The sequence below is a fragment of the Mustelus asterias genome, chromosome 28 (assembly GCF_964213995.1).
Source record: "Mustelus asterias chromosome 28, sMusAst1.hap1.1, whole genome shotgun sequence".
NCBI lineage: Eukaryota > Metazoa > Chordata > Chondrichthyes > Carcharhiniformes > Triakidae > Mustelus > Mustelus asterias.
The window spans coordinates 9,174,847-9,198,870 of record NC_135828.1 but is presented as its reverse complement, the minus strand read 5'-3'; the positions used below and the strand labels follow the sequence as shown (position 1 = coordinate 9,198,870).

Here is a 24,024-nt window from a genome sequence, read left to right as displayed (position 1 = left end):
AGTAAAGACAGCCTGGCAAAGGCAAAATGCAGACAGAGATCTTCTTTTGTTAAAAAAAAAATAAGCGACAGAAAATGGAATGTGATACAGGTAAGAGAATGAAAGGAAAACGTTGAGGAGGAAGATAAAAAGGAGGTTGAAGCCAGATAAATAGAAAAGACGCAATAGGAGCAATCGAAAAGAGATGAATGGGAGTCACCTCAATGGTGACCTTGGGATTGAGTACAGCGAACCATGGATTAAGGAAACTACTTTCTGGCAATCCCTTGGGTATCTGCTTAGGGCAGGTTTCACTCTGTGAAATAAGTTGTAACCTGACCCAGAACTAGATTTTTGGAACAACAAAGGCAAACTCTGTTTCTTTGTGCGTCTGATGGGAAGTGAACCAGTCTGTTCAGTTTTAAACAGAGCTGCGTGACTCCACGGATATTAGCTAGCCAGTGAGCGCTTGAAGGAATGCCATGGAAGCAACGTCTCAAAGCTTTCCAGAAGATGGGTTACTGAAGTGGGAGGCCCTCATAAAGATAGGTCCAGATGAGGCAGACTATTTGTCCCACGTAACGCATCCATCGATGGTGATCTTCATTTAACATAGAAACCCTACAGTGCAGAAGGAGGCCATTCGGCCCATCGAGTCTGCACTGACAAGAATCTCACCCAGGCCCTATCCTCGTAACCTCACATATTTACCCTCTAGCATTCACATCCCAGGACACTAAGGGGCAATTTAGCATGGCCAATCCACCTAACCTACACATCTTTGGACACTAAGGGACAATTTAGCATGGCCAATCTACCTAACCTACACATCTTTGGACACTAAGGGACAATTTAGCATGGCCAATCCACCTAACCTACACATCTTTGGACACTAAGGGACAATTTAGCATGGCCAATCCACCTAACCTGCACATCTTTGGACACTAAGGGGCAATTTAGCATGGCCAATCCAGCTAACCTACACATCTTTGGACACTAAGGGACAATTTAGCATGGCCAATCCAGCTAACCTACACATCTTTGGACACTAAGGGACAATTTAGCATGGCCAATTCAGCTAACCTACACATCTTTGGACACTAAGGGACAATTTAGCATGGCCAATCCACCTAACCTGCATATCTTTGGACACTAAGGGGCAATTTAGCATGGCCAATTCAGCTAACCTACACATCTTTGGACACTAAGGGACAATTTAGCATGGCCAATCCAGCTAACCTGCACATCTTTGGGCACTAAGGGGCAATTTAGCATGGCCAATCCAGCTAACCTACACATCTTTGGGCACTAAGGGGCAATTTAGCATGGCCAATCCACCTAACCTGCACATCTTTGGGCACTAAGGGGCAATTTAGCATGGCCAATCCACCTAACCTGCACATCTTTGGGCACTAAGGGGCAATTTAGCATGGCCAATCCACCTAACCTGCACATCTTTGGGCACTAAGGGGCAATTTAGCATGGCCAATCCAGCTAACCTACACATCTTTGGGCACTAAGGGACAATTTAGCATGGCCAATTCAGCTAACCTACACATCTTTGGACTGTGGAAGGAAACCGGAGCACCCAGTGCTACCCCACGCATCCCCACCACCACGGCGTAGAACAACATCCTGAACAATCTGACTTCTGCCTCCACCATCATCTTCTGCGTGTAGAAGGATTCGGGCTGGAGAAGGTTAGAGAGATGGGGGCGGGGGGGAGGGAAAAGGCACAAGGCTGTGGAGGGTCTTGGAAAACGAGAGTGGTTATGTTGAAATGGAGATGTTGCCAGACCCAGGGTCGGCGGGGGGGGCGTCAGCAAGCAGAGGGCTGATGGGTAAATGGGATCTGCAGCGAGTTGAGATTATGACAGCAGAGTTTTCGCATCAGCTCAAGTTTATAGAGAGCGGAAAATGGGAGACTGACCAGGAGAGCATTGGAATAGTCAAACCAGGAGGTGATGTCGGCACAGATGAGGGTTTCAGCAGCAGATGAGCTGAGGCGTGGATGGAAATGGGTGAGGTTATCATGGTGAAATTTACCAACAATGTATCTGAGCTCACATCCACATTAATTCCAACTGTGGTAAAAAAGCAAGCTTCAGGCTGCTTGAAACCTTGTAGGCGAGACGATAATTCTTCTTGTAAGGAATTAAACTGGAAAATCGAGTGACATTTCAAAATGCTTCACAAAACATGTGGATAGATATTTACACAATTTGCTGCTATTTCCCAATTCCTCATTGCGTTTGGCACACTGCAAATCTGACCACCAGCATCATAGAATGTATGACACGGAGACAGGCCTTTCGGCCCAAACTGGTCCATGCCGACCAAGAAGCCCATCTAAGCTAACCCCATTTGCCTGCATTTGGCCCATATCCCTCTAACCCTTTCCTATCCATGTATCTGTCCAAATGCCTTTTCAATGTTGTCCCTGCCTCAGCCACTTCCGGCAGCTCATTCCACACACGCACCACCCTCTGGGTAAAACGTTTGCTCCTCAGGTTCCCATTAATTCTTTCCCCTCTTAACTTAAACCTGCGCCCTCTAATTCTCCATTCCCCAACCCCGGGAAAAAGGCTGAGTGCATTCACCCTATCCAAGCCTCTCATGATCTTATACACCTCTATAAGATTACCCCTCGGTCTCCTACGCTCCAAAGAAAGAAGTCTAGCTTGTCCAATCTCTCCCTATAACTCAGCCCCCTGGCAACATCCTCGTAAATTAAGAGAGAGACACAAGCAGAGAGGCATGCACAATGAAGCACAAATGTACTTTGACATGATGTGACATGCATGTAACATACAATGACACGTGCATGCAGAGAGACATGCACACACCACTTAAAGGGCTCACAGTGAATGCTGATCGTAGACTCCCTACAGTGCAGAAGGAGGCCATTCAGCCCATCGAGTCTGCGCCGACTCTCTGACAAAGTATCTTACCCAGGCCCTCTCCCCCACCCTCTCCCTGTAACCCCGCGCATTTCCCACGTCCAATCCACCTAACCGCACATCACTGGAGAGTAGGAGGAAATCGGAGCACTCGGAGGAAACGGACGCAAACACGACGGGGGGAGAACGTGCAGACTCCATGCAGTCACCTGAGGCCGGAATTGAACCCAGGTCACTGGCGCTGTGAGGCAGCAGTGCTGTGTTGCAACAGCCCCCACTAGTGACGCGCAAGTTGATTTACTCGTCGACTTACTGGTCAGTCGGTTTTTTGATGGCGTTAGTCGACGTCTAATAAAAGACGGCAGAGTTACCGCACATCGCGCCAAGAGATTTTTGCTTTTGAATTTCCATTTGAAAAAGCAAACAGACCTTGGTTTAAAGTCTCACTGACAGACGGCACTGCAGCACTCCCTCAGTACGGCACGAGAGTGTCGACCCAGATTACGTGCTCGAGGCCCCGCGGTGAAGTTTGGTTGCAAAGATCAGTTGATTTGGGTCCATTACTGTACGTTACTCATCTCCTGAACTGCCCAGTCCATAATCACAGCGATAGAGACTGGACACTGATTGAGGCGTTGAGCGATGTTATACGGATACTGGATACCCTTATAATAAAATTCCTTTTGCCTTTCGTAACAGGACCATTAACCCATTTTTGGTTCATTCAGTAACATTGGACAATGATCCTAACTGGGCACTAAAGCCAGGAGAGCAGTAACGTGGCACAGTGGTTGGCACTGCTGCCTCACAGCGCCAGGGACCCGAGTTTGATTCCTGGCCTAAAAAGTTTATTTATTCGTCACAGGTCGGCTTACATTAACAGTGTAATGAAGTTACTGTGAAAATCCCCTAGTCACCACACTCCGGCGCCTGTTCCGGGTACACTGAGGGAGAATTTAGCACGGCCAATGTACCCCTAACCAGCAGGTCTTTGGACTGTGGGAGGAAACTGGAGCACCCGGAGGAAACCCACGCAGACACGGGGAGAACGTGCAGACCCCGCACAGACAGTGACCCAAGCCGGGAATCGAACCCGGGTCCCTGGCGCTGTGAAGCAGCAGGGCTAACCACTGTGCTGCCCTAGTGGGTGACTATGTGGAGTTTGCACGTTCTCCCCGCGTCTGCGTGGGTTTCCTCCGGGCGCTCCGGTTTCCTCCCACAATCTGAAAGACGTGCGGGTTAGGTGGATTGGGCCGTGCTAAATTCTCCCTTAGTGTCCCCGAACGGGCGCCGGAGTGTGGGCGACTAGGGGATTCTCACAGTAACTTCATCGCAGTGTTAATGTAAGCCTAATTGTGACACTAATAAATAAACTTTAACTTTAAGAAGGGAAGCTACTTTGGACAAAAGAAACAGTAGAGTTGTGTACTTTATCGATTTGAAATAGTGAAACCCTCCTTAAAGATCCCAAGGTGACTCATAGCTTAACCTGAAAAGAGGTCTCGGGTTCCTCCTTGCATTCAGCACTTTGTACTATATATATATATATATATATGTATGTATGTAAGTGCTTAGCCACAAAACAATCTTCCTTTGTGAAGGGAAAGCAATCTAATGGGTTTTGCCATGATTTGTTTCCCAGGTGTCTTTCACTACCTCCACAGGCAGTCTCGGGTTACTGTTGATTGTCTCCCGCAAGCAAAGAGTCCCCTTCAGCTGCTCACAAACGTCCTCTGTTAAGAGAGCGCGTTAATGCCTCGTCATTTTTAAATTACAACAACAACTTGCATTTATGTAGCACCTTGAACCTAATAAAACATTGTGAAGTACTTCGCGGGAGCAATGATTTGATTTGGTTCGTTCTTGTCGCATGTATTGGGATTGTATTGTTTCTCGCGTGTTGTACAAAGCATACAGTTCATGGAGTACATGGGGGAGAAGGAAAGGAGAGGGTGCAGAATGTGTTGTTGCAGTCATAGCTGGGGTGAAGAGAAAGATCAGCTTAATATAAGGTCGGTCCATTCAAAAGTCTGATGGCAGCAGGGAAGAAGCTGTTCTTGAGTCGGTTGGTACGCAACCTCAGACTTTTTCCCGACGGAAGAAGGTGGAAGAGAGTATGCCCGGGGTGCGTGGGGTCCTTGATTATGCTGGCTGCTTTTCCCCGAGGCAGTGGGAAGTGTAGACAGAGTCAATGGATGGGAGGCTGGTTTGCGCGATGGATTGGGCTACATTCACGACCCTTTGTAGTTTTGTGCGGTCTTGGTCAGAACAGGAGCCATACCAAGCAATGCTTGAACACCAAGCCCTGCGATACGTCAGTGCGGGTGGCCCAAAGCTTGGTCAAAGAGGTAGGCTCTAAGGACCACCTGAAACAGGGGAGGGAGGCGGCGAGTTTCAAAGAGGGAATTTCGGAGCTTAGGGCCCAGGCGTCTGAAGACAGCAATGGAGTGATTGAAATCAGGAATGCTCAAAAAGCCAGGATTGCAGATATGTGGGGATATGAGGGGCTGGAGGAGATTATAGAGCGAGGGAAGGGCAGGGCACAGAGCGATTTGCAAACAAAGATGAGAATTTTTAAATCTAGGCGTTGTTTGACCAGGGCTGGGTCAGCAAGTGCAGGGGTGATGGCTGAACAGGACTTAGCTCAAGTCAGGACACTCAACCCATAGCCAGAGATAGAAACATAGCAAAGCTACAGCACAAAACGGGCCCTTCGGCCCCACAAGTTGTGCTGAACATATCCCTACCTTTTAGGTCTCCCTATAACCCTCCATCCTATTAAGTCCCATGTACTCATCCAGGAGTCTTTTAAAAGACCCTATTGAGTTTGCCTCCACCACCACTGACGGCAGCCGATTCCACTCGCCCACCACCCTCTGTGTGAAAAACTTCCCCCTAACATTTCCCCTGTACCTACCCCCCAGCACCTTAAACCTGTGTCCTCTCGTAGCAGCCATTTCCACCCTGGGAAAAAGCCTCTGAGAGTCCACCCGATCTATGCCTCTCAACATCTTATATACCTCTATTAGATCTCCTTTCATCCTACGTCTCTCCAAGGAGAAAAGACCGAGCTCCCTCAGCCTATCCTCATAAGGCATGCCACTCAATCCAGGTAACATCCTTGTAAATCTGCTCTGCACCCTTTCAATCTTTTCCACATCCTTCCTGTAATGAGGCGACCAGAACTGAGCACAGTACTCCAAGTGGGGCCTGACGAGGGTCTTATATAGCTGCATCATTATCCCCGGACTCCTAAACTCAATCCCTCGATTGATAAAGGCTATGTTTGAACATAGGAACAGAAGTAGGCCATTCAGCCCATTAAGCCTGCTCCGCCATTCAACACAATCACGGCTGATTGGACACTTCAATGTCTTTTTACCCACGCTATCCCCATAACCCTTATAGGATCATAGCATCCTACAATTCAGAAGGAGGCCATTCGGCCCATCGAGTCTACATCAACCACAATCCCACCCAGGTCCTGTCCCCATAACCCCACGCATTTACCCTAGCTAGTCCCCCTGACACTAAGGGGCAATTTATCGTGGCCAATCCACCTAACCCACACATCTTCGGACTGTGGGAGGAAACTGGAGCACCCGGAGGAAACCCATGCAGACCCGGGGAGAGTGTGCAAACTCTGCAGTGATCCAAGCTGGGAATCGAACCCGGGTCCCTGGCGCTGTGAGGCAGCAGTGCTAACCATTGTGGCACCGTGCCACCCCTTTACGTTATTGTTAATTAGAAATCGTATCAATCTCTACCTTAAGCGTGCCCAATGACTGAGCTTCCACAGCCCCCTGGGGTAGAGAATTCCAAAGATTCACAACCATTGGAGTAAATACATTTCTATCTCGGTCCCAAGTGGCTTCCTCCTTATTTTGAAGTTGTGCCTCCCTGGTTTAGACTCCAGGAGCTTGATGCCAGAGTACAAATTTGAACCCAAGATTAAGTTTTCCTATCAGGTTGGTGGAGTAGATAGCAGTCTCATCTCCGAGTCAGGAGGGTTCAGGTTCCCCTGCATGACTGGATCAGATGACCGGGGATAATGCTTCAGCACCGTACTGCTGGGGTGCTGCACTGTCAGAGGTGATGTTTTTCAGGTGAGATCTTAAACAAAGACCTCTCCTGTCTGCCTGAATGGGTGCGTGGCTACAAAGCATCCCTTAAGCTTTTATATGGAAGAGCAGGTGAGTTCAGATGTCCTGGCCAACAGCGAAGTTACCTTTTGTTCATCGCTATTCTATGGATTTTACTGTGTGCACATTGGTTGGTGTGATTGACTGCAAAACATTGCCTGCGTCTCCAAAGTGTTTTCTTGGCTGTGAAGTGATCTGAGACAATTGGAGGAATTGAAAGGACCCTGTACAAATGCATGTCCTTTGTTTTCATACTTTTTTCATTCATTCTCTCTTTCTTCTGAGAGAGACGGCATAGTGGCACAGAGGTTAGCACTGCTGTCTCACAGTGCCAGGGACCCGGGTTTGATTCCCGGCTTGGGTCACTGTCTGTGCGGAGTCTGCACATTCTCCCCATGTCTGCGTGGGTTTCCTCCGGGTGCTCCGGTTTCCTCCCACAGTCCAAAGATGTGCGGGTTAGGTGGATTGGCCGTGCTAAATTACCCCTTAGTGTCAGGGAGACTAGCTAGCGTAAATGCATGGGGTTACGGGGATATAGGGTCTGGGTGGGATTGTGGTCGATGCAAACTCGATGGGCCGAATAGCCTCCTTCTGCACTGTAGGGATTCTATGATTCTGTCTCCCCCTCCCCGCCCCTTTTTTCTCCTCCCACCCTCTCCAGTGACTTGTCCAAGGATGTTGTCCTGCACGTGTGGCTAACAGCCTGACAATTTGTTTGTTCCCCACTCCTGGATCGAGAGAGCAGACTATTTAGTTACAAATCTACCTCAAGGCCGGGCTGAAACTTAGGCCTCCTGCTCACTTCTTCAGCTGGAATCACTGGATTGTGGCCAGGAGTAATGAAAATATCATGGGATCTCTCGTTCCTGATTCCTGGGATGAAGGGATAATTTGAAGATTGAGTAGGTTGGGGCCTGAGTACCATTGGAGTTTAGAAGGATGAGAGATGATCTTAGCGAAACATTTAAGATTCTGAGGGGACTTGACATGGGTGGATGCTGTTCTTGTTCACACAGTTTCATAGAATCACTAAAGTACAGAAAGAGGCCATTTTGCCCATCGAGCCTGGACCTGGGTTCGATTCCCGGCTTGGGTCACTGTCTGTGCGGAGTCTGTACGTTCTCCCCGTGTCTGCGTGGGTTTCCTCCAGGTGCTCCTGTTTCCTGCCACAGTCCAAAAGATGTGTGGGTTAGGTGCATTGGCCATGCTAAATTGACCCTTAGTGTCCCAGGATGCGTATTTTAGAGGGATTAGCAGGGTATGTATGTGGGGTTTCAGGGATAGGGTCTGGGTGGGATTGTTGTCGGCACAGACTTGATGGGTCGAATGGCCTCCTTCTGCACTGTAGAGATTCTATGATCCTCTATATATCAAATGACCTAAACACCATGAGTAGCTGCGTCATGTTGACTCTTAACAGATTGCGGGTCAGGGCATTGGGGACGTTGCCCATTTTGGTTGGACCCCCCCCGCCCCAGAATCAGCAACTCTGCTCCAACTCTGCTCTCTCTCGTTTCCTTCCAGGGGCCAATGAGGAGGATGAAGGTGATGACATGTTGCTGAAGCATAGGAAGGAGTTCTGGTGGTTTCCCCACATGTGGAGTCACATGCAGCCACATCTGTTCCACAACGAGACCGTTTTGGCTGAGCAGATGAAGCTGAACAAGCAGTTTGCGCTGGTAAGTTGCGAGCTTGGGTATCTTCCCCCTCAGAAAGGCCTTTGTGAAGCCCACCTTCATTGTCCATTCTCCAAATCATTGGATTCTCAATACCTGCCCAATGCCTAGCTCCGTATAACGGACTCAAAGAACATTACAACACAGGAACAGGCCCTTTGGCCCTCCAAGCCTGCACCGATCATGCTGTCCTACCTGGACCAACCACCCGTATCCCTCTATTCCCTGTCTGTTCATGTGTCTATCCCGATAAGTCTTAAATGTTGCTAATGTGTTTGCCACAACCACCTCACTTGACAATGCATTCCAGGCCCCCACCATCCTCTGTAAAAAACACTTCCCCTGCACATCTCCACTGAACCTTCTCTCCCCCCCCCCCCCCCCCCCCCCCCCCCCTTTACCTTGAACTTGTGCCCCCTTGTAATTGTCATTTCTGCCCTGGGACAAAGCTATGGAGACAATGATTCGATGGAAATATTTAAATTCTAAATTCATTGAATCGCAGAATGGTACAGCACTGAAGGAGGCTGTTCGGCCCGTTATACCTGTGCTATCTCTGCTGGAGTTATCAATTTAGACCTGTCCTTGCCCCATATTCCTGTGATTCATACCCCTTCAAATATTTATCCAGTTCCCTTTTGAGTGTTACTTTTTAATCTGCTTCCACCGCCCTTTCAGGCAGCGCTTTCCAGATCATATTAGCTCGCTGTGTGAAAAGAAATATTTCTTGTGTTGCCTCAGGTTGTATTGCCAATCATCGATGTTTATTGGTTCCTGCCATTGGAAGCAGTTTCTCCTTATTTACTCTTATCAAAGCCCTTCAAGGTTTTGAGCAAATCACCCCTCGGCCTTCTCTGCTGTAAGGAGAACAGGCCCAAAAGTTTCCTCACATAACTCCAGATGTTTACCCCAAGTACCGTTCCAGTGAACTCCTCAGCAACCTCTCTAGGGTGGAAGAGGAGGAGCGAGGGACCTGCTCTTAGCAGATGTACTGCCGGGCCTTTCAAAAGCGTATCCGGTGGGAATGTCAGAGCACTCAGAGCGTGGCATGCCCCTTCGCCCACCCACCCACCAGATATACCCCCTTCTAGAAAGGTGGGTAGATGAATCATCTGCCTCCGGACTCCCACACAGCGTTGAGCAGTAGCAGTTGGATTATGCTTTAAGATTCCAGTGCTTCCTCTATCAGTACTACCCTAGAATCCACCATTGGAAGGAGTGGGAAATTGAGTCGAGAATATTGGGACAGTGTGGGGGGAGGTTTACTTGGAGTCAAACGAATCTTGAAGCAAAGAGTGTTGAACACCCGATGCTTAAATTAGGAAGATAATCCAGTCTTCAGCCTAATCCATACAGACTTAATTTGGAAAACATAGCGGGCAGAATTTTCCCATTTTTCCCATTGGCGGAGTGGCCGGGGAAAGTGCCGTTAAAGCCACCGGCTCCAATGGCGGCTTGCTTTGCCGTATCATTCCGCTCTGAGCCAAACTAAGTGAGTGGACGGATCCCACGATGCTTTGCCAGTCCCGCCCTGTCAGTGACTCTGGTTAAAGGAAGCCCGATATCAAAATGTAAGAATAGAACCCACCCCCCCCCCCCCCTTCCCCTCACAGAGCACTGCAAAACAAAATTGCTTCACAAGTAGCTGAAGACAATTTTTGGAAATGAAAGGGCCCAAATTATTCTTGAAAACTTGTAGTTTTCCCATGGCTCGCTTTGACTTAATTGAGAAAGAAAAACATTCTGAAATAACTTTATAATTGCGCATTCCTTCTTGCCCTTGGAGTGAGTGACGACTGAAGGGCAGTTAAAAGCCAGACTGGGAGAGGATGGCAGATTTCCTTCCCTGAAGGGCATTAATCACCCAGATGGGTTTTTACAACAATAAATGATAGTTCCATGATCTCACCATGGCTGCGATGAACTTTATGTTCCAGACTTATCGATTGAATCATAAGTTTCACCAGATGTCGTGGTGGGATTTGAACCCAGACTATTGGAACATTAGTCCTAGGCCTCTGGATTATGAGTCCAGCGACATTAGCACCTACGTTCCCATCTCCCCCACCTTCAGTAGTTTTATATTCGATTAACCCTTTGCCACCCATGGCGATTGCCGATGTTTCCGAGCAGCAAGGAGAATTTCACAGTAACTTCATTGCAGTGTTAATGTAAGCCTTACTTGTGACACTAATAATTAAGCTTTTAGTGTCGGCAGTTTAAAAAGAGGAACACAAGGCAGCGGATGGTTGAAAGGTGCTTCGAATGCCGTGATTTTCTAGATAGAATTTAGCTTTTTTGTTAGCTGACCTTCTGAGGAAACAGCGTGGAAAATATATTTTTAAAAATGCTAAGTGATTGCCGTTCTGAGCTTTTGGTGCATTTTCTGTAAAGCATTCCTTTGGGACATGGGCTACAGAACAGGCTAATTAACAGACTCCACTCACTAAGTCCTTCTTAAAACATAAACCCAAGAACAGCAGAAAGTATTCGTAATTGGAATCTGAAACCAGATGATTTATACCATGGGCTCACAGAAAGTAGTATTTTTTTATTTATTTAAACAAGTCTAACTAATTGCCTGCAAATGATTTTAAAATGTGACTTACATTCTTAGGTTTTATGGAACTGATATCTTGGGGACTTTTTAAACAAAGAATTTTGGCAGAATATGCATGTTTCTGGACTGCTTAATGACCTCCACAGAGGATTCAGTGGGGTAACCACGTGTATCAAAGGCCCAAAGAGATTAAGGAACGGCCCCTCATCGCTATCAAGTTAGCTGATCTCACTGGGCCCTTGGTCATCATGGGGGAATGTCTCCAGTTTAGCCGCACATCTGATTAACAAACCACATCCCCACCCCCAGATTGAATGCTTGCAAGGTGTGCGCACTCCCGGTGACTGTAGGCTCCAAGTTTCCTGTGCTTACCCACTATGAATGCAGGCCAGATGGATAATGTGTGGGCTGTCAACTGGGGAAAAGGGCAGAGGTGGGAGGGGAGCTTTCTTTGTTCAACGCAGCAAGTTGCTTGGAGCCGGATTGCACTGCCTGAAAGGCTGGTGGAATCCGATTCCGCTAGTAGCTCTCAAAGGGGAATTGCCTAGGTCCTTGGAGCAGGAGACAAAACACCTTGCAGGAAAATGGAGAAAGAGTAGAGGGAGCAGGTCCAATCAGATACCTCATTCAAAGATCTAGCATGAGGCGTGAGGGGCTGAGTGGCCTCCTTTTCATAGAATCCCTACAGTACAAAAGGAGGCCATTCGGCCCATCGAGTCTGTACCGACCACAATCCCACCCAGGCCCTATTCCGATAACCCTTATTTACCCTGCTAATCCCCCTGACAGGGTCAATTTAGCATGGCCAATCAACCTAACCCGCGCGTCTTTGGACTGTGGGTTGAAACCCACGCAGACACTGGGAGGAAGTGCAGACTCCACACAGACAGTGACCCAAGGCCAGAATTGAACCTGGATCCCTGGCGCTGCGAGGCAGCAGTGCTAGCCACTGCGCCACCGTGCCGCCCACAAAGCAGAAGCAAATTCATGCATATTCTGTGCTGTATGATCCTATGTGGAACTGGACCACAGCCGAGCAAGAGAGGGGAGAAAGGAAATCAGAAAATGATAGCAAATCCAGAGAAATGGCACAGAAAAGGAGTGGAGGATGGCATAGATCAGCCATGATTGCATTGAATGGCGGGGCAGGCTAGAAGGGCCGAATGGCCTACTCCTCCTTCTATTTCTTGTGTTCGTTTCAGAGCGTAGTTTATGATTTTGAATTCTGTCTTTGATGTGCAGATCCTGAAGAAAAGTCCAATGCTGTCATGACTACCCTCAGCTTGGGCTGGTCTGTAGGTCGCTTGTTCTAGAGCCTTTGGGGGATCAAATTTGTGATCACAGATTTGAATGGGATTTCCAACCTGAGCGAATCAGAGTGCTTTCTGACTTTAATCTGGCTCCTCCTGAGCAAGCGTGCAATGACCTTCCAGTGAAGCAAACATTGTGTAAATGAAGAGAAACTCCTCTTTCCATAATGCTGACCCCATTCTCTTTGCTCCAAAGTAAAAGGTTTTCCTTCAAAGGTTTACTAGGGCGGCACGGTGGTTAGCACTGCTTCCTTACAGCGCCAGGGACCCGGGTTCGATTCCCGGCTTGGGTCACTGTCCGTGCGGAGTCTGCACCTTCTCCCCGTGGCTGCCTGGATTTCCTCCGGGTGCTCCAGTTTCCTCCCACAGCCCGAAAGACGTGCTGGTTAGATGCATTGGATATGCTAAATTCTCCCTCCGTGTACCCGAATAGGCACTGGGGTATGGCACCTAGGGGATTTTCACAGTGACTTCATTGCAGTGTTAATGTAAGCCGACTTGTGATACTAATAAATAAGTTTCGATGTTAAAATTCTCAGCTTTGCTCTTCAATGCGTCTCTGGACTTGCCTCTCCCTACCACCGCCAGGGCCTACAACTCTCCCAAGATCCCTGCCCTCCTCCAATTCTGGCCTCTTGCTATCTCACAGTTGCTCCACCACCGGTGGCCATGCTTTCAGCTACCCTGGGCCCTTAGCTCTGAAACTTCCCTCCCGAAACTGCTCTGCCTCCCTACCTCGCCTCCATCCAGATACCCCTTAACATTAGATAGGTCCTTGATTAATAAGGGGATCAGGCGTTATGGGGAAAAGGCAGGAGAAAAATGTAACCTGTGAATTTCAGATGAATTTGTTCACTGTTTGTCAGCTTAACCAGCATGGACGACTTGGGCTGAAGGGCCTGTTTTCCTTGCTGTATATCGCTATGATTCTATGACTTGTAGGCCCGGACCTCAATGTGTTTCGAGGGAGATGGTGTTTATTTTTGAGGCATCAGGCCTCCTCCAATTAAACTGGACAGAAATCTCTGTCTCAATTCGTCATTTTTCATTAACAGAATGAGCCAGATCCTTCCGAACAATTCATTATTAGAACTTATTGAGTTTAAAAATTGGCAAGTCATGTTGCAGCTTTATAGAACCTTAGTTAGGCCGCACTTGGAATATGGTGTTCAATTCTGGTCACCACACTACCAGAAAGATGTGGAGGCTTTGGAGAGGGTACAGAAAAGATTTACCAGGATGTTACCTGGCATGGAGGGCATTAGCTATGAGGAGAGGTTGGAGAAACTTGGTTTATTCTCACTGGAGCGACGGAGGTTGAGGGGCGACCTGATAGAAGTCTACAAGATTATCAGAGGCATGGACAGAATGGATAGTCAGAAGCTTTTTCCCAGGGTGGAAGAGTCAATTACTAGGAGGCATAGGTTTAAAGTGCGAGGAGCAAGGATTAAAACAGATGTACGAGGCAGAATTTTTACACAGAGAGCAGTGGGTGCCTGGAACTCGTTGCCGGGGGAGGTTGTGGAAGCGGATACGGTAGTGACTTTTAAGGAGTGTCTTGACAAATACATGAATAGGATGGGAATGGAGGGATATGGTCCCCGGAAGGGTAGGGGGTTTTGGTTAAGTCGGGCAGCATGGTTGGTGCAGACTTGGAGGGCCGAAGGGCCTGTTCCTGTGCTGTAATTTTCTTTGTTCTTTGTTCTAAACCTCTTCACTGTTTTGTTCCACTGGGAGGAGTGGTAAACCAGGGGCACGAAACCGAAAAGGGGCTTAGCCTTTCAATTATTATTTTTTTCCCCCATTTCTGGGAAGTGTCACATCGTATACTTTTGGTGTGGTTCACTCAAGGGGGTCTGGGTTGCTGAGGCAACCTGCTCCTTTTACATGCATGTTGCAGTCTGGATCTATGGACGTTAATGGACAAGGTTCCAACATTCTTTCCATCTCACGGCTGACCGGGGATCTCTCCCGCTCTTACCGCCTGCCATTGGCATGTGTTGGAAGCCGGTCGATACTCAACCTGTTTGTGGACGCACCTTCCTTGACCATCAGGTCCTGGGGTGGGACTGGAACCTGGAGCTCCTGGCTCAGAGACAGAGATGCTAACCCACTGGATACTGTTACCACAATGCAAATATTTGTAGGTGTCATGGGATTAGGAATAAAATATCATTGATTCAAGAGATATAAGATGTATGACTTCAAGGATATGCGACAAGTTTTTTTGCTTTGATTCATTATTGTCACATGTATGAACATACAGTATTGTTTCTTGCGCGCTTTACAGACAAAGCATACCATTCATAGAGAAGGAAAGGAGAGGGTACAGAATGTAGTGTTACAGCCATAGCTAGGGCGTAGAGAAAGATCAAAATGCAAGGTAAGTCCATTCAAAAGTCTGACAGCAGCAGGGAAGAAGCTGTTCTCGAGTTGGTACGTGACCTCAGACTTTTGTATCTTTCTCCCAAAGGGAAAAAAAAGTAAAATGGGATTAGCGCACCTTTAGTGGTATTATTGTTGGTGCATTCCTGATGGGCTGAAGGGCCTTTTCTACGTTCTATGCCTCTATGGCTCCTCATGATGTGGAGATGCCGGTGTTGGACTGGGGTAAGCACAGTAAGAAGTCTCACAACACCAGGTTAAAGTCCAACAGGTTTATTTGGTAAACCTGTTAGACTTTAACCTGGTGTTGTGAGACTTCTTTCTATGGCTCCGAGCATTGAAAGTCAACTCGCAACTTTAGTTGTTTTCTGTGGACACCAGCCCCGACGCTGAATCCTTTCTTCCGAATTCTGCTGACAAACGCAACTGATTGATTTCCTTTGGAGAAGAGTCCAGGACGGAAAAGTGGGCGAGACTTCCATTTCCGATGGCAGACGGGTTTGACAGGCCTTTCAAATTGTGGCCTCCTTTGGTCTTAATCACTGCGGAAAATCCATTCCACTGCAGACTCCTCATGTATTATTCAGGCTCCTGGGGTTGAAATCGCAGTGTGCTACATTGCAACGACTGGCCGGACGCCTCCAGTCGCTCAGAGTGATGGGAATTCGTCAGAATTTATCTGGCAGAGTGAGATGAAAATGTAGCACCGTGTCTGAAACATTGAGTGGTGAAGTCGCTTTGGTCAAAACCACCCCCCCCCTCCGCCCCTTGTCTCTGGGCCACGCAAACACCATTGAACATTAGACAGGGCTCCAGTCGCTGTGTCTGTTATCAGAGATTGCTCACTCATAATGGACCATTTCCCAGTGGTCCCTCCAGAAGACCCATTATCCGTCAGTGTGGCTGCTCCGGCCTTGATAAGAGGATTCTCCCTCCCCCATTTCCCGACCCCAGCTGAATGAGCTCTGTGATGTGTCCAGATCCGAATGTTTATTGAGCATAACTCCAGTGCAGCTGTCTGTGATGCAGTCGGTTGTGCAAACTGATGTCCCGGTTGGATGGAACCATTCCGTTTTTACTTTTCACACCTACGTCCACACATTTCTTTTACACTTTTAGGCGCCAGGTTTAAGAGAATGAAAGAATTGAATTGATAGAGGGCCTTGTGTGAGCTCAGCGCACCCTTAGGTACTTTGTGGCCACTTTCTTTAAAGTGTAGTCGTGGTTAGCTTTGCCTTGATATTTAGTTGTGAGTGACTGGCTTGGAGCAAATTCGCATAAACTATATCTGTGAGGTATATTTAGTCACAAATAACAGCATTTCTTTAATACTGCGCTATTTTCCACACTTGTACAAAGACGCAGGGTAATGTTCTGGGGGACCCGGGTTCAAATCCCACCACGGCAGATGGTGGAATTTGAATTCAATAAAAAATATCTGGAATTAAGAATCTACTGATGGCCGTGAAACCATTGTCGATTGTCGGAAAAACCCATCGGGTTCACTAATGCCCTTTAGGGAAGGAAATCTGCCATCCTTACCCGGTCTGGACTCATGATGTTGCAGCTGTATAGAACGATGGTGAGGCCACATTTGGAATACTGCGTCCAGTTCTGGTCGCCACACTACCAGAAGGACGTGGAGGCTTTGGAGAGAGTACAGAGACGGTTTACCTGGATGTTGCCTGGTATGGAGGGTCTTAGCTATGAGGAGAGATTGGGTAAACTGGGGTTGTTCTCCCTGGAAAGACGGAGGATGAGGGGCGACCTAATAGAGGTGTATAAAATTATGAAGGGCATAGATAGAGTGAACAGTGGGAAGCTTTTTCCCAGGTCGGAGGTGACAAGCACAAGGGGTCACGGGTTCAAGGTGAGGGGGGCAAGGTTCAACACAGATGTCAGGGGGACGTATTTTACATAGAGGGTGGTGGGGGCCTGGAATGCACTGCCAAGCAAGGTGATTGAGGCAGACACGCTGGGATCGTTTAAGACTTATCTAGATAGCCACATGAACAGACTGGGAATAGAGGGATACAAAAGAATGGCCTAGTGGGCACATGAGCGGCGCAGGCTTGGAGGGCCGAAGGGCCTGTTCCTGTGCTGTATTGTTCTTTGTACATATGACTCCAGAGTCACCGCAATGTGGTTGACTCTCAACTGCCCTCTGAAATGGAGGATAGTAAGGGATGGGCAATAAATGTTGACCCAGCCAGCGATGCCCACACCGGGTGAATGAATTAAAAAAACTCAGTTGAACATTATACCCACGTCATGAACCAACAAGTAAGTTAAAGTTAAACTCTTTACAGTGTGGCCTTTCTTCCCACTAAAGAGTGAAGATATTTGCTTGTTATTTATACTGAAAATGTAAACACCTTCTTGACCCCGTGTCCCTTTGAAGGGACAAAGAGACTTGGGAGTCCTGGTTCAGGGCTCTCTGAAGGTTAACGTGCAGGTTCAGTCAGCAATTGGGAAGGCAAATTCAATGTTGGCATTCATTTCTAGAGGGCTAGAATACAAGAGCAGGGATGTACTCCTGAGGCTGTATACGGCTCTGGTCAGATCCCATTTGGAGTATTGTGAGCAGTTTTGGGCCCCATACCTAATGAAGGACGTGCTGGCTTTGGAGGGGGCCCAGAAGGAGGTTCACAAGAATGATCCCAGGAATGAAAGGTTTGTCACATGAAGAGCGGTTGAAGAGTCTGGGTCTATACTCGATGGAGTTTGAAAGGATGAGGGGGTATCCAATTGAAACTTACAGAATACTGTGAGGCCTGGATAGAGTGGACGTGGGGAGGATGTTTCCACTAGTGGGAGAGACTAGAACTCGAGGGCACAACCTCAGAGTGAAGGGACGCTCCTTGAAAACAGAGATGAGGAGGACTTTCTTCAGCCAGAGATTGGTGAATCTGTGCAATTCATTGCCGCAGAGGGCTGTGGAGGCCAGGTTATTGAGTGTCTTTAAGACAGAGATGTATAGGTTCTTGATCAATAAGAGGATCAAGGGTTATGGGGAGACGGCAGGAGAATGGGGATGAGAATCATATCAGCCATGATTGAATGGCAAAGCAAACTCGATGGGCCGAGTGGCCTAATTCTGCTCCTATATCTTACGATCTTTGGCGGCAACATTCTTCCCCGCGCCCAGTTTGCCTGTGAGCTGTCATTTGCAGTGGGTAAAATGGTGATTACAAGGCTCAAGTGAAATGGGAGTAAAATTTATATTTGAAGATTGCAGAGCGGTCTGCACGGAGGATCCAGTGGCGATGATTCCTTGCCATTGTCTCCTGGCAGCTGCTCTGTGACCGGGTGCTTCAGGGGATTGTTTGAAAGGACTTGATGCAAGGCCAAATGTAAAAGGAAAAGGTGCGTGCGGAGAAGCAACTGGGAATGCTGGATGGGAGGATCCAGACCAGCATAGCTGATCAAGGATACGCGAGCGTAACCATTCTGGGAGGGCCAGTTGGGTACACACCACGAGATACTTTTGGTCCCAATCTCAACTAACTCAACTGCTCAATCTTTAATTGGACGGAGAGCATCATACAGTCATACGCACAGTGAAGGCCCTTTGGCCCATCAAGCCTGCACTGCTATTAAAGTTGTGCTAATCCCATTTTCCAGCACTTCTCCCATATCCATGAATGTTACGATGTTTCAAGTGCTCATCCCAATACTTTTTAACGGTTGTAAGGTTTCCGGCCTCCACTATCTTCCCAGGCAGTGCATTCCAGATTCCCACCACCCTCTGAGTGAAAAAGTTTTTTCTCAAATCCCCTCTGAATCTCCTGCCCCTCACTCTAAAACTATGCCCCCTCGTGACTGACCCCTCAACCAAGGGGGACAGCTGCTTCCTATTCACCCTATCCGTACCCCTCATAATCTTATACACCTCAATCATGTCCCCCCTCAGCCTCCTCTACTGTAGAGAAAACAATCCAAGCCTTATCCAGTCTCTCCTTATAGCTCAAACACTATATCCCAGGCAACATCCCGGTGAACCTCCTCTGTACCCCCTCTGGTGCGACCACATCCTTCCTATATTGAGGTGACCAGAACTGCACATGGTCCTCCAGCTAACCAGCATTCTGTACAGCTCCAACATTACCTCCTCGCTCTTGCACTCTGCTAAAAGCAAGTGTCCCATCCAAGTGTTGGAAGGTTGTCTGAAGTGTGGAGGACAACTATCTGGGGGACCAGTGGAGGGGAGGGAGGGAATGTTTCAGTGCCTGTCAAGCCCCAAATGAGCGCCGGTGTCTCGGCAGTGTAGGGTACTGCGAAAAGGTCATGTAAAGAGAATTGCCATGTTACGAAGAGGCACAAAAGATCCGATTAACGATGGATAGCTTTGCAACTCTCAAGAAACTTGGCAGCGATAGCTCATTCTTCCTGGTTTGCCGCAACATGCCAACCTTTCAGCTCAACTTTCAATTCACTTTTTGAAGCAAATTCTAATGTCATGGTCTGCCTCAGATGATTGAATCTCACGGAAGGTTGCAAGTCCAAGCGCCACTCGCTGAAACCTGAGCACCTAATCTAGGTTGGCGTTGCAGTACAGAGGGAGCACTGTACTTTTTCTAGCAAGGTACCCTCAAGATGGGCTATTAAACCAAAGCCTTGTTTGCCTATTTGGGCGAATGTTGAGGATCCACTGGTGGTATTTGAATACTGGGGTCTTCTCGGCCTACATGCCTCCCCCTCAACCAACACCACTAAGAATGGAGTAACTGGCTACACATCGCCTGCATTGTTGCCTGCACATTTGGGTGGCACAGTGGTTAGCACTGCTGCCTCACAGCGCCAGGGACCCGGGTTCAAGCCTCGGGTCACTGTCTGTGTGGAGTTTGCACATTCTCCCCGTGTCTGCGTGGGTTTCCTCCGGGTGCTCCGGTTTCCTCCCACAGTCCAAAGACGTGCGGGTTAGGTTGATTGGCCGTGCTAAATTGACCCTTAGTGTCGGGGGGATTAGCAGGGTAAATGCACGGGGTTACAGGAATAGGGCCTGGGTGGGATTATGGTCGGTACAGACTTGATGGGACGAATGGCCTCCTGTGCTATCGGGATTCTATAACCATTGCCCCCATAAACATATTTGATAATGTCCAAAGTGCTTTGAGAAACAACGCAACACTATGGATCTATGTAGAACACAACCTTAAAAAAGATTGACTCGTTCTATGACTGAAGTCTGGGCGCCATACTATAGGAAGGATGTGAACGCATTGGAGATGGTGCAGAAGGGATTTACAAGAATGGTTCCGGGGTGAGAAACTTCAGTAATGAGGATAGATTGGAGAGGTTGGGACTGTTCTCCTTGGCGAGAAGGAGGATGAGCGGAGATCTGATCAAGATGTTCAGAATCATGAGGGGGCTGGACAGAGTAGAGAGGGAGAAACTGGTCCCCCTCGTAAAAGGATCGAGAACGAGAGAGAACTGTGATGTGAGAAAAAAAAATTTCACCCAGCGAGTGGTTGGGGTCTGGAATGCACTGCCTGGAAGTGTGGTGGAGGCAGGTTCAATCGAGGCATTCAAGAGGGCATTGGATGATTATTTGAATAGAAACAATGTGCAGGGGCACGGGGAAAAAGCAGGGGAATGGCACTAAGTCATGATGTCCGTTTGGAGAGCTGGTGCAGATACAATGGGCCGAATGGCCTCTTTTCTACACCAAAGCGCTTCTGTGATTCTCTGAAGTTGGACAAATCAAGGGATAGGATTTTGTCTCCATTACCTGAGTGGTAAGGTAGTTCACATAACCGTACGGCACAAAGGGAGACTATTCAGCCCATCATTAGTGTTCTAGCTCTCTGAAGAAGTTCCCAGTGCCCTGCTTCATTCCACATGGCCCTGCTTCTCCAATTATCTTTGAAAGTTACTATTGAATCCACTCCCACTATCCTATCAGACAGTGCGTTCCAGTAATAAAAACTTGGGGTATTTAAAAAGGAAATCTCAAATCCTCTGTTTTTTTTGCCAAGTATTTTATACCCGGTGCCCTCTGGTTACCCGACCTGCTACCAGTGGAAATGGCTTTGCCCTATTTACTCTTGTCAAAACTTCTCTCAATTTTGGCCAACTCTTGTTAAATCTCCACTTAACATTCATGAGGCATTGAAATTGAACTGGCTCCTGCTCTACCCAAGATCACGAGGAACTACAAAGGGTTGTGAATGTAGCCCAATCCATCACGCAAACCAACCTCCCATCAATTGACTTCCCACTGCCTCAGGAAAGCAGCCAGCATAATCAAGGACCCCACACACCCCGGACATTCTCTCTTCCACCTTCTTCTGTCGGGAAAAAGATCCAAAAGTTTGAGGTCACGTACCAACCGACTCGAGAACAGCTTCTTCCCTGCGGCCATTGGAGTTTTGGACGGACCTACCTCGCATTAAGTTGATCTTTCTCTACACCCTAGCTATGACTGTAACACTACATTCTGCACCCTCTCCTTTCCTTCTCTATGAACGGTATGCTTTGTTTGTATAGTGTGCCAGAAACAATACTTTTCACTGTATGTTAATACATGTGACAATAACAAATCAAATTAAAAATCAGGCAGGGTTCCATTGGGTAAAGAGCAATGCGCACTCGGTTGTGTTTTTGTAGCCTTGCCTTTCTCTAACCAAAGTTCCGAACCCTTCCAGGACCATGGGATCCCAATCGACATGGGCTACGCAGTGGCTCCCCACCATTCGGGGGTGTACCCGGTTCACCGGCAGCTATACGAAGCCTGGAAATCCATCTGGGGGATCCGGGTCACCAGCACGGAGGAGTATCCCCATTTAAAACCAGCCCGCTATCGCAGAGGATTCATTCACAACGGGATCATGGTGAGTGGCTGTGCAGCGAGACCTCGCTGCGATTATTGGCTTCCATCCACTCTTATGTGCGAGCCGTTTGTCCGGCGCTAGTCTAACTCAGTAAGCCACTGGAGACACTGCCTTGTAAATCTCTAGTTTTGCGAGAGTTTTCTGTGTTATGCTTTCCTCCAGTGGTCGGTGTTGGAATTGTCAATACTGTAATAGAGATTAGGTTTTAAAAAAAGGCTTGCATTTATATAATGGGGCGGCACGGTGGCACAGTGGTTAGCACTGCTGCCTCTCAGTGTGAGATACCCGGGTTCGATTCATGGCTTGGGTCACTGCCTGTGTGGAGTTTGCACGTTCTCCCCGTGTCTGCGTGGGTTTCCTCCGGCTGCTCCGGTTTCCTCCCACATATTCCTCCAAATATGTGCCGGTTAGGGGGATTAGCCATGTTAAATTATCCCATAGCGTCCAAAGATGTGCAGATTTAGGTGGATTGGCCATGCTAAATTGTCCTTTAGTGTCCAAAGATGTCTCGGCTGGATGGATTGGCCATGGTAGCTAGGTGGGGATCTCCTCACTCACCTGAAGAAGGAGCGAGACTCCGAAAGCTTGTGCTGCCAAATAAACCTGTTGGACTTTAACCTGGTGTTGTGAGACTTCTTACTGTGCCCATCCCAGTCCAATGCCGGCATCTCCACACCACAGATATGTGGGGTTACAGAGATAGGGTAGGGGAGGGGGCCTGGGTAAGATACTCTGTCAGAAAGTTGATGCAGACTCAATGGGCTGAATGGCCTCCTTCTGCACTGTAGGGATTCTGTGATAAGCAACCTCGAGATAATCCAAAGTGTTTTACAGCGAATGAAGTACTTTTGAAGCGTAGTCACTGTTGTAAGAAATGCGACAGTGAATTTTTACACAGCAAATTCCCACAAACAGCAATGTGATAATGAGCAGATATTCTGATTTGTTTTTATTGGTTCGGGGGTGAAGATTGACCAGGACACTATGTCCAGCCAGGACGGCGTACTGGGTTTATGAGGTGTCTGTCTTTTCTTTTACTCAAGTTTCACTTTCTGGAAACGGAGAGTGAGTGATCACACCAGAGGGTGGAGTCCTCTCTCAGGCAGAATCTTCTAGCAGCCATGTAGTAAGTGTGTAAAGACTGGAGTTCTGTTCCAAGGCAGCCCAGAGCTGCAAACTCCAGTCCCAAGTTCTGCTGATCAATAAATACCTTTGGTTTCAAACAAGGACTGAAATCTCTTGAGAACACTGGAGTCCAGGACAGAACAGGGCCTCAGTGTAACCCCTCTGCCTGAAAATGGCACCTCTGACAGTGCAGCACACTCTCGGCACTGCATTTAAATTCAGGCTGAAGTGTCAGATTGAATCCCTGGAGTCAGACTTGAACCTTCTCACTGAGAGTTAAAGAATAGCATCCCTGCAGTGCAGAAGAGGCCATTCGGCCCATCGAGTCTGCATCGATTCTCTGACAGGGTATCCTACCTAGGCCCGCTCCCCCGCCCTATCCCCGTAACCTACACATCTTGGGACACCAAGGGGTAATTTAGCATGGCCAATCAACCCAACCCGCACATCTTTGGACTGAGAGAGGAAACCGGAGCACCCGGAGGAAACCCACGCAGACACGGGGCGAACATGCAGACTCCACACAGACAGTGACCCAGGGCTGGAATTGAACCTGGCGCTGTGAGGCAGCATTGCTGAGCACGGTGCCACCGTGCCAACCAAGAGACAAGAGCATTGCCCCACTGAGACACAGCTGAGGGTCCGTGGAGGTCCCAGGCTGATACACTGAGAGCTGAGTTGTGAGTCTTGGTGTTTGGAGCCCAGTGGAGTGCCCTTTTTCCTGCTGTGCAACAAATGGAAGAAAAACCAGCCAGGGTTGCGGTTGCGTAATGTCCAGTGGGCAGGTGACATGCTTGCATGTTGGGTGGGGACAGGACTGGGCTCCGACATTCCTCATGTGCTCCCACTGCCCACCATGGGCACAGTGTGCAGACCACCAGTGAGGAAGAGGTACCTGCATCGTAGAGGACAACTGGCTCGCAATAACCTGTAGACTTCCCTTCCAATCCCCTCCTCCGGTAAGCTGCCAACATGTTGAGACACTGGAGATGGTGCAACATGGATTCAGCAGAATGCAAGCCAAAAAAAAAAGGTTAAATTAGAGAAACGATGTCCTAGTGTTTCGCTACCCTCGGCTGCTCCAGTCCTTACATGCTTACTACATGGCTTCCAA

The 24,024-nt window shown here is 48.2% G+C and overlaps 1 protein-coding gene across 6 annotated transcripts in view; it reads left to right on the top strand.

The window, feature by feature from the left end:
- Nucleotides 1–24,024, top strand: part of ndst2a (N-deacetylase/N-sulfotransferase (heparan glucosaminyl) 2a) — a 567,251-nt gene that overhangs the window by 494,264 nt on the left and 48,963 nt on the right. For all 6 annotated transcript variants that reach the window (XM_078199425.1, XM_078199429.1, XM_078199428.1 and 3 more), the window contains 2 exons: nt 8,546–8,700; nt 21,600–21,785. In XM_078199425.1, coding sequence (XP_078055551.1) covers nt 8,546–8,700; nt 21,600–21,785 — 341 coding nt within the window. The remainder of the gene's footprint in view (nt 1–8,545; nt 8,701–21,599; nt 21,786–24,024) is intronic.